The 12,018-nt window shown below is 31.1% G+C and overlaps 1 protein-coding gene across 1 annotated transcript in view; it reads right to left on the bottom strand.

The window, feature by feature from the left end:
• Window positions 1-3,402: 3,402 nt before the first annotated feature.
• LOC145325567 (uncharacterized) overlaps window positions 3,403-12,018 on the bottom strand; it is an 11,296-nt gene continuing 2,680 nt past the window's right edge. Inside the window, exons 4-5 of the mRNA XM_080168539.1 lie at window positions 4,482-4,577; window positions 3,403-3,612 (exon numbers count right to left, since the gene is read on the bottom strand). Coding sequence (XP_080024665.1) covers window positions 3,403-3,612; window positions 4,482-4,577 — 306 coding nt within the window. The remainder of the gene's footprint in view (window positions 3,613-4,481; window positions 4,578-12,018) is intronic.

Genomic DNA, 12,018 nt, shown 5'->3' with positions numbered 1-12,018 from the left:
GGGGGTAGGATGATTCTATCATAATTCTATATCTATGTATATACCTGTAGGCTAGGGTCATTATTCTGTAGTAGTTGTTATAGTTAGGTCCAAAGGGAGTAGGATAATTCTATCATAATTCTATATCTATGTATATACCTGTAGGCTAGGGTCATTATTCTGTAGTAGTTGTTATAGTTAGGTCCAAAGGGAGTAGGATAATTCTATCATAATTCTATCTATCTATGTATATACCTGTAGGCTAGGTTCATTATTCTGTAGTAGTTGTTATAGTTAGGTCCAAAGGAAGTAGGATAATTCTATCATAATTATATCTATCTATGTATATACCTGTAGGCTAGGGTCATTATTCTGTAGTAGTTGTTATAGTTAGGTCCAAAGGGAGTAGGATAATTCTATCATAATTCTATATCTATGTATATACCTGTAGGCTAGGATCATTATTCTGTAATAGTTGTTATAGTTAGGTACAAAGGGAGTAGGATAATTCTATCATAATTCTATCTTTCTATGTATATACCTGTAGGCTAGGGTCATTATTCTGTAGTAGTTGTTATAGTTAGGTCCAAAGGGAGTAGGATAATTCTATCATAATTCTATCTATCTATGTATATACCTGTAGGCTAGGATCATTATTCTGTAGTAGTTGTTATAGTTAGGTCCAAAGGGAGTAGGATAATTCTATCATAATTCTATCTATCTATGTATATACCTGTAGTCTAGGGTCATTATTCTGTAGTAGTTGTTATAGTTAGGTCCACAGGGAGTAGGATAATTATATCATAATTCTATCTATCTATGTATATACCTGTAGGCTAGGTTCATTATTCTGTAGTAGTTGCTATAGTTAGGTACAAAGGGAGTAGGATAATTCTATCATAATTATATCTTTCTATGTATATACCTGTAGGCTAGGATCATTATTCTGTAGTAGTTGTTATAGTTAGGTACAAAGGGAGTAGGATAATTCTATCATAATTATATCTATCTATGTATATACCTGTAGGCTAGGATCATTATTCTGTAGTAGTTGTTATAGTTAGGTCCACAGGGAGTAGGATAATTCTATCATAATTATATCTATCTATGTATATACCTGTAGGCTAGGATCATTATTCTGTAGTAGTTGTTATAATTAGGTCCGAAGGGAGTAGGATAATTCTATCTATCTATGTATATACCTGTAGGCTAGGGTCATTATTCTGTAGTAGTTGTTATAGTTAGGTACAAAGGGAGTAGGATAATTCTATCATAATTCTATCTTTCTATGTATATACCTGTAGGCTAGGGTCATTATTCTGTAGTAGTTGTTATAATTAGGTCCGAAGGGAGTAGGATAATTCTATCATAATTCTATCTATCTATGTATATACCTGTAGGCTAGGATCATTATTCTGTAGTAGTTGTTATAATTAGGTCCGAAGGGAGTAGGATAATTCTATCTATCTATGTATATACCTGTAGGCTAGGGTCATTATTCTGTAGTAGTTGTTATAGTTAGGTACAAAGGGAGTAGGATAATTCTATCATAATTCTATCTTTCTATGTATATACCTGTAGGCTAGGGTCATTATTCTGTAGTAGTTGTTATAATTAGGTCCGAAGGGAGTAGGATAATTCTATCTATCTATGTATATACCTGTAGGCTAGGGTCATTATTCTGTAGTAGTTGTTATAGTTAGGTACAAAGGGAGTAGGATAATTCTATCATAATTCTATCTTTCTATGTATATACCTGTAGGCTAGGGTCATTATTCTGTAGTAGTTGTTATAATTAGGTCCGAAGGGAGTAGGATAATTCTATCTATCTATGTATATACCTGTAGGCTAGGGTCATTATTCTGTAGTAGTTGTTATAATTAGGTCCGAAGGGAGTAGGATAATTCTATCATAATTCTATCTATCTATGTATATACCTGTAGGCTAGGATCATTATTCTGTAGTAGTTGTTATAATTAGGTCCGAAGGGAGTAGGATAATTCTATCATAATTCTATCTATCTATGTATATACCTGTAGGCTAGGGTCATTATTCTGTAGTAGTTGTTATAGTTAGGTACAAAGGGAGTAGGATAATTCTATCATAATTCTATCTTTCTATGTATATACCTGTAGGCTAGGGTCATTATTCTGTAGTAGTTGTTATAATTAGGTCCGAAGGGAGTAGGATAATTCTATCTATCTATGTATATACCTGTAGGCTAGGGTCATTATTCTGTAATAGTTGTTATAGTTAGGTCCACAGGGAGTAGGATAATTCTATCTATCTATGTATATACCTGTAGGCTAGGATCATTATTCTGTAGTAGTTGTTATAGTTAGGTCCAAAGGGAGTAGGATAATTCTATCATAATTATATCTTTCTATGTATATACCTGTAGGCTAGGGTCATTATTTTGCAATAGTTGTTGTAGAGTAGCCTGATCCTCCGGGTCCACCGGGGGTAGGATGATTCTTCCACCGGCCTCAGGGTCCTTTATTTAAAAAAAATGTTTAGTCCCTTAATTCTTTTCTTTTAGATGCTTACATAACATTTTAATTCTAGTTTCTAAAATGGTGAGTAAAGTTTCTATACTAGGACTAATTTATAGTTTAGTTATATAATGTAAGGAAAATATTTATTTAAATCAAAACATATATTTTTTTCCATTGAAATGAGGTTGCTTTTTAAGGATGCATCTTAAATGGCTTAGTATAGTTTTAGGCAATTATCCCCAAAGGTACGAACTTGGGCCGCTACAAATTAATAAAGTTCTAATCTTTTTAATTTGCTGTGAATGTTATTTTATGTTTTACTTACCTGTTTAACTGTATCTAAAGCAGCCTCCAATAATTCTTCAAGTAATTCAGAACTCTAAAATGATTATTACTCAAAATCCTTATACTAAAGTAACAGGATGTCTGTGTGTCTATGTGTCTGTGTGTGTGTCTGTGTGTCTGTACCGAAGGATCTCGCTAACCGCTGAACCGATCGGGTTCTCCTTAACAGGGTAGCTTCTCATAAGTCCCGGGAAGGTTTATAACTATTTTGGGGGAGGGTACCACCACCCTATCAGGAGAAATCGCCCCATAGAAAAAAATTACCCCTCTCGAAAAAGAGACTCCAACGAAACATAAACCAATTATTTCTGTAATTAGATATTTTAAATAAAAAAAACATTCAAAGTGCCACTAGAGGCCTCTAGGGGCGTAGCCGCTAGTAAAGAATAAACTAATATTTGTATTGGAATTTTAACATGAAGAAAACAACCATTTAATTGCACGACTTTAATCTGGAAGTTCTGACTCCATTTAATTGAGTTCTCCATTTTAGTAAATCTTCACATAGGTCCTGGGTTAGTTTTAGGCTATTCAATTTTAAGATTAAAATCTTGGAATAGCTTTAGTTTTAAATATAAAGTAATCATTCCTGTATATCTTCATCCAAATCCTCTGAGGATTTTCTATTCAAAGATTTCCCGTTACGAATTCGTTGACCCCGTCTTTGACCGCCGGCTCCGCCGTTATTGAGTAGGATTCGTCCGGCAGGTTGACCGCCAACACCAGCGTTATTGAGTAAGATTTGTCCCCCTGTACCGATACGTCGTCCACTACGATCTTGAAGGTCAAGTGCCTAAACAGTTTTAATTCATAAAAGCAAAGCTCTAAGATTATTGTATTACATTTGATGCAAAATTATGTAAATCCTTATACTAAAGTAACAGGATGTTTGTCTGTCTGTCTGTGTATCTGTCTGTGTGTCTGTCTGTGTGTCTGTGCCGAAGGATCTCGCTAACCACTGAACCGATCGGGTTCTCCTTAACAGGGTAGCTTCTCATAGGTCCCGGGAAGGTTTATAACTATTTTCTTGGGGGGTGGAACACCCCCAACCCCACCAAAAAATGAACCCCCCCCAATTTTTTTTTTAAATTTTTTAAAACTAAAATTAAAAAGGAGGGGGGGCACCCCCCCCCAAAAAAATTTTTTTTTTACTTTTTCTTTTAAAATCTAAAATAAGAAATTGAATTATTAAATTCGACTCTCTCCTTGACTAGGGGCGTAGCCGCTAGTATAGGATACAGTAAAATAACATACTTTTAATTTTAGGATTTGATTATAGAGATGCCCCGCTTATTATATTATAACTGGTTGTCCTAGGAATCAATATTACAAAAATCAGATGAATGGTGTTATTATCTCAAACATTCTAATACATTAGGGTTACTACACATTCTAAATCGTACCTAATTATTACAGACTTTGAAATCGATATGACAATTCTAGCATGTCTAAGTTAAGGATAATAGTGTTTATAAGCAGCACAGCGGAAACAAAATAGAAAGTCTTACTGTTTAACAGTATTGATTTAAGAAAGCTTGATTCATATTCTAGATCATGTAACTGATTATTGATTGATTTAGTTTGATTATAGTTTAAGAGTATTTGATTGAATTCAAAGCCCCTAGAGACCAAGGGCACATCCGCTTATGTATGATTTAATACCTGGTTTACTTCTGGTGTAGGGGGGAGGTAAAGGTTGCTTCCAGAGGCTTTTACATCTGTATAACTGTCAATATAGTCATAGTACTCTACTTCACCCTAGAAAGATAGATAGATAGATAGATAGATAGATAGATAGATGGATAGATAGATAGATGGATAGATAGATAGATGGATAGATAGATAGATGGATAGATGGATATACATATATAGGTAGATAGATAAATAGAAACAAAACATCTAATATTCTCATTCTCTTTATAATTTTATTAAAGAATACTAATTATAAAATCATGATTTCCTTATTGAATAAAACAAATACCGCCCACAATGTTTCTTTATAGGGGTCTTCCTTTTATAATTTGTAGAGAGTTATTATACTTTAGAGGGTTGATTTTTTAGTGCCTTTTTGTATATAAGATTCTATATGTACATAAAAATTTTATAATTAGTTTGAAAATTACAAAGACAATAGAAATAAATTAAATTGAAAAGCATATAATGCATTATTTAATTTTATTCTGCTAGCGATAAAGTTCTATTTTTTAGTGAAGATTTTGGGGAAGTTTTGTAACTATTTTTGGGGAGGTTAAGATGACCCTACCTAGGGATATTGGCCTCAGAAAAAATTATACTCCCCCCCCCCCCTAATTTTAATTGGCGAAGTCCCCATGGCTAGAAATAACAAACATTATGACCAGACTGATTATTTGAGAAAACAATATAGTAGCTTTATTTTTCCATTGATACTACATACTAAATATGTTATGACTGCTAAGCGTCGCTGTCCTGTAATTAATGACTTTTTAATTATGTCTTGTCCTCATAGCATAAAAAGCAGATAATCATAAACATTAGATTTCGAAAAGGAGTTTTTAAGGTTAAAATACCCATGTATTAGATATTTGCTAAAGTAGAATGTATTTGTTTTTGAGAATCGTAGTCACTACAGATTTTTTCAATGTATATTCTTTAAAGTAACTTTTTTTTATTGGTGGGGAATACTTTTTTTGTGAAGGTTGAAGGTACCCGTCCCCAAAAATATTCATAAATCTTTCTAGGACCTTTAAGTAACTTCACTTTGAAGGACAACCAAGGGCAGCAAGACTTAAGCTACAGAAAAAAACCACAGTTACAGACGGATAGCTATTAGCCATCCTGTTACTTTTATATATAAAAATTATTAGAGCTTGAATTAAATCTATGAAACTTTGTATTGTTTTTATTATGTGTTAAAAAATCGTGATATGACCCATGTTGGGCGTTAAATATCACAAATTTTACACGGCAACACTATAATAAGCGCAGCTCTTTTACAATTTTTCCTTGTTTTTGTATCTTAGAGTAAACAAATAACGTTGTTTCTTTCAGTTTATATTATTACTTAATAGATGTGATATTGACACATAACCTCAATGATGATATATAAACAAAATTTTCCCTTCTGTATTTTTAAAGTATTGTTTGATCCACCTTTCAAAGTTTATAAAAAGTACCCAAGGTTCTGTTTTTTTTATTTATCTTTAAACAAAAGTTTTCATGGCTAACATAGTATCGACAAAACGATATTCTAATCATTGAAAACTTTTGTTGTTATAATAACAACCCAAGGAACTTGTAAGGAAGTAGGGCAGGCTTCTTTGTTTCAATGAGGAAGGGGACATTGGTCTGTAAATTACACAAGTACCCAAAGTCTTATAAACATGTTATTTATTAGATTTTGACAGGTTGGTTTGACAGGCTTTTAATCCAATATTATTTATATAAGGGGTAATTTAGTTGATGGTGTATACATTTATTGTCCATTGACTTATCCCTTTAATCCCTGGTTTGTAAAGACTACCTACCAATTACTTATTTCAAGTATTCACGATTTCTACCTACACTTATGTACAACATCATGGAACTAAAGGGACAAGACAATGGGATACAAATTGATGTAGTTCGCTAATGATGATAAAAATTACTCCTCTTTCAATTATTGGTTGAAGAGTTTAAACTAGTCTACAAACAACCAATCAAAATTCAATATGAGTTCCCAAATGTAGATACAGTTTATATAGGAGGGCCAAGACAATTATTATTTAAGGTTTTTTTAGTAAATTTTCTTTTCACAACTAAACCAATTGGGTTTTCCAGTTTAGTGAAGCTTTTAGTAGGTTCCTGGAAGGTTTTTATTCTATTTTATTTTTCATTTAAGTCTTTATTAGCCTTAATTTGGTATTGAATGATTTGATAATGTGGTTCTATTTGCTTATAAATACGCCTAATTTATATCATATCATAACTGAAAGGTTTTGTCTCTAAGTCAATTATAAATATCATGAATAAAATATTACCTGTTGCCTATTTAATTGAGGCAATTATTAAATTTGACGTTACTTATTGAATAAATATTATTGACCACACTTCCTATAGGTGTACATTCACTTACACATATTATCAAACAAACTTAGAGTGTTTGATATTTACAACAAGAAAGAAATAATTCATAAGTTGTAAGGCACAAGAAATTGTAGGTTAAACAATGGATAAATTTAAATTTTGAGCAGTTATTGATTATGGCATAATAAATAAAAAATCAAGAAAAACATCGTATTGTATTAAATAATAATTGTTCTTTTGAATCATGACGAAGCAAATTGTATACTGGATGTTCTTTGTCTATCTTGAATAGCATTTAAGAAAATACAGTTATCATGTACTATTACGGATGGATGGACAGATAAAGTTAAGCATAGAAAAGTTTTGCTATGAAAAAAAACAAAACAAAAAAACAAGTAGAATAGAAGTAAGTTTAATAACGAGAGATTTAGGCAAAAACCTAGAGGTAAGCTTGTGCTATTGTAATAATATGCAGCTCTGATAATTTTGTATTGTTATTTATGAGCGGAAATGAACGCACATCAGTGTAGCTATAACCATCTATAATTGACCTAACGTTCAATATTTGTTATCCAAAATTAGTAGATTTATAGAATAGAGTTTAGTTAAAAGGCTAAAGCTAAATAGGCATTGTTTCTATTGTTCCGTTTATATTTTCCTCCAAGAACCTCTAAAAACAATGGCCTCTTAACTATGCATTTGTCTCTGCCTGTTTTTCACACTTTTTGTGATATAAATTAGCCAATGTTCATATTTTTTTATCTGTTAGGTGTGAAGTATTCGAATATTATTTCCCGTCGTTTTATGCAGTAATTGAACGTCTATCTGGTAGTAGTAGTGTTTATGACTGTTTGTCTTTATATATTTGTTTCGGATCTACTGCAGTTCACGGTAAAATATTGCTGGTAACGAATATTGCTAAAAATCTATTAATTTTAAAGGCCACTAGCTGCCAAACGGCTGAACGTACAGACCATACACGCACACCATTTTAAGCGGTATAAGAAGGCCTACAAATAATTTGTAATAGCCAAAATCCAATGATGCACATGGAAAGCTTCACTGAAGAAAAATCGTGTAAAATAGGCCTTTTTCGCGCATTTCTCTGCACTGCGAGATAATTACGAATTATTGATTTATGGCTATTCCAGATTATTTGTAGGCCTTTTTATGCCGCTTAAAACAGTGTGCGGGCTTGATCTGTACGTTCAGCCGTTTGGCAGCTAGCAGCCGTTTAAATTCATAGATTTTTAGCAATATCCGTTACCAGCAATATTTTACCGTGAACTGCAGTAGATCCTTTGTTTCAAAGAAGTTGTATCAACTTTTTTTTTTATAGCTAGCCGGTCCTTTTAGTAAGTAGTAGATGTAAAATTTTTCATAGAATTCAGATATGCAATCGGTTTTTTTGTAGACCTCTTATTTTTTAAGTAATTTAAGTTTTTAAAAAAAAAAATTAAGTCGATTTTAAGGTACTAAAATGCAACAAAAAAAAGAAAGAAAATGGCCATTATGAACAAAAATAGTAAGATCTTTAATTTGACACCTTACTTTTTCAATTCTGTCAGGTAATTATTGAAAAAATCGATTTTTTTAAACCCACGAGAATAAAAACTTTGAACTCAATTTTATCATTTCACAAGTAAAAAAATATGGGTTCATATATACCTTTAGAATCAGAAAAATATTACGAATCCATTGTAAGCAAAATTGAAAAAAAAAGTTTACAATATAGTATATAAACTACAATAAAAGGAATTATATGAAAATATCATATTATATTTTACAGGCAACGTCTTAACTTTTGAATTGAGTATAAAAATGGGAAGGGGGTATAGAGGGGGTAAAGAGGGGGTAAAAAAGGTAAGACGATAGTGTTGCCAGAACAAAAAATACAATTGGCCATTTTTTATTTTTTTTATTTTTTTACTTTTTTTCAATTTTGCTTACAATGGATTCGTAATATTTTTCTGATTCTAAAGGTATATATCAACCCATGTTTTTTATGTCTGTTTGAGAAAATATTTAGGTCTAAAGTTTTTATTAAACCGAGGTTAAAAAAATAGATTTTTTCAATAATTACTCAACAGAATTTTAAAAGTAAGGTGTCAAATTAAAGATCTTACTATTTTTGTTCTTACTGGCCACTTTCTTCTTTTATTTTGTTGCGTTTTAGTACCTTAAAACCGACTTAATTATTTTTTTAAAAAACTTAAATTACTTAAAAAATAAGAGGTCTACAAAAAAAAACGATTGCATATCTGAATTCTATGAAAAATTTTACATCTACTACTTACTAAAAGAACCGGCTAGCTATAAAAAAAAAGTTGATACACCTTCTTTAGGCAATTTTTCATTGGATTTTTAATTATTTTTCTTAAATAATTACTAGACATTCTATGGGGTTTATATTTATGAGTGTTTAAGAAAGGAAAGTAACCTTTAATGAAATGTTATAGATATGATGTTCTCGAATTCTGAAAAGAGGTACATTAACACTTATTAACTTTCAGACTAATAGGTTATCTATTCTATACACTCTAAACACTCTTGGGTGGCCATAAATATATTTGTATGTATGTATAACGAGTCTTTTGTAATCATAATCTATTGTATCTCTTTACAGCTTATAAATGTACTACAAGCAACAATCCAACTATCTATCAACATTGGACATAAAGGGATATGCTATAGGACTGTAAATATACTAGTACCCAAAGTTTTAGAAGTTTCATAGCTCTCATTGGGAACTTAAGCTTAGAATTTTTTTTATTAAATTTTGGTTGGTTGGTTCAAACTAGGAGAGGCCACACTTTTCAACCAATATTTTAACATGCAGTTGGGGTAATATTATTTATCATCATTGAAGATGTTAATCTATATGAATGTTAGTCAGACAGCTTATTAAACCCATTAAAGTAGAATATATTAGTAATTTATCGAATCGTATTATCAACAGCTTTCCGCGGATGTTAAAATAAACAAAAATTTAAGATTTATGTAAACCTAGTTGTTGGCATCGAGGGGCTGAAACTGGTCTTATTTTAATATTCATGGAAAATTGTCTGTAATACTTAGCAATACATGATTTTTGGCTGATAAATATCTTTCTTCCTTGATCTCTGAAGATGGCACATGTATGTGTGTACTGTGTATTTATAAATGTATTGTGATTAATGACAGGGTATTGTAATTTTATCAGCGGACTTAGAAGTCATCTTCCTTAAGAACGATCCATCCGTTTTGAGTTTGGTCCATCTTTTTATTTCAATTTCAATCAATCTAATGAAACCTTGTAAAAACAAAGATGATAATAATTATGCTGTATTTATTTCTTTCCAACTATTTTTAAAAGCGAAGCTTTTCTATAATTAGGGTCGGTCCGTCCGTCCGTCCGTCCGTCCGTCCGTCCGAGATAGATAGCTTTTATTCGTTTATTTAGGCATGTTAGAATTGTCCTATTGATTTCAAACTTTGCATGATGATTTCTGTAGTAGTTGGGTACGATTTAGAAAGCGTAGCAACTCTATAATCATTACCAGAATGTCCGTACGTCCATTTTAAACATGTTGATTTTTCTACTTTTTTAACAACAAATTTTCAAGTGTTTTAATTATCCGTTTGATCTGATTTTTGGTATATTGATTCCTGGGACAACAAAGAACAATATTATAATCGAAGCAACTCTATAATCAAGTCCAAAAATGTAAGTATGTCCATAAACATTATCCTGTTTTTAAGCAGTTTTTCAACAAATTTACCTACAATTTTGATTCGACATTTATATATTTATGTTCCGATTTTTCAGTTTAGATACTATACAAGTGTTAATGTCCGTTTGTCCTACTGTTTCAGTGCTTCGCTTTTATGGATGTTGTCATCCTTGTTATTTAAAAATTTCTTTGGATTAATTTATACATTTGATAGGTATAGGGTAAATTTTAAGCTATTCTAATTGGGCCTTTAAATAATAACTCCTCTCCTTTTTCTATTTAAACAGGTTATGAAAGAGATAATAAAAATATGTTTCTTTCTCTCGAGTCAACAAAACAGGGCCAATGATTTTTTATTTGTCCATAATATGATAGTATGCATGTCCTTTTTTCAATATTGCTCAGAATCGGTTTATACACAGCAAAATTTAATCGTAAACAAATTAATTGTCTCAAAAGTATATTAGAATTATTCCATTAATAATAATTAATACCAGCAAAGTATGTGTTTTTTAGTACCTATCTATGAGTATTTATATGTATCATAATTTTTTTGTATCATCAATTTATTGTCCATTGGTTTACCCATTATATCCCTGATATTATAAAAATCTGGACAAAAAGGCTATCTATCTAAAGTATTGGACAAAAAAGCAACAATTAAATTCATTGAATCATATCTTATCTTCCTTTTAAAGTGTGGCATCAATTCCACAAAATTAAACACATAAAATAGAAGTGTATAAACTTTTACACGATTGATTTTGATATACAGAAGGGATAATTATGTTTCTCATTAATTTGGGTGTACATCATTTTTTTTGCCAATTTCCTTTTCCCTTGATATCCTTGGTTTCTATGACAATATGCAGAAACGATGAGACACCTGTTTGTAACAGTCATGACACTTCTTAAAGACGATGGCGTATCAATTCAGTTTCCGATTTTGTACAGTACATATTTTATACATGTAGGTTTTTTAGAAATGGGTTATTAACAAAAAAGACAGTTATTTAAATCATGAACCAATCTAACAATCATAACCTTGCACTTTATACTTTTAAAACTCGTGTACATTCTCGGAATACTGGCTCTGTGTCACCTTAAAAAGACGGACACAGCCATATTTCTATTTTAATGAATGGAGGATGGACATAGGTCTTGCAGACAAACCAACCAAAATAGCCTGAGTTATTTTAGGACACAATATTTTACATATTGGCAGATTTAGCATTGACGGCTTTAATACAAACATTTTAAAGGAGAAAGTATATTTAAGTGTTTTACAGTTGAAAAAGAAAACTTTTAATAGGCTAGGTAATTTAAAAAAAATAATACATATCTAAATTAAACTGTAATTCAAAGTAAGATTTTTTTCGTAAGATCTCGATGCTGAATCGATTAGAAAGTGCTTTTAATGGAATATACTGAATATCCCTATG

Source organism: Acartia tonsa, chromosome 8 (genome assembly GCF_053477335.1).
Source record: "Acartia tonsa isolate MP-2025a chromosome 8, ASM5347733v1, whole genome shotgun sequence".
In the NCBI taxonomy this organism is placed as follows: Eukaryota; Metazoa; Arthropoda; class Copepoda; order Calanoida; family Acartiidae; genus Acartia; species Acartia tonsa.
Note: the sequence above shows the minus strand (reverse complement) of the source record. Positions and strands in the feature narration are given on the sequence as shown.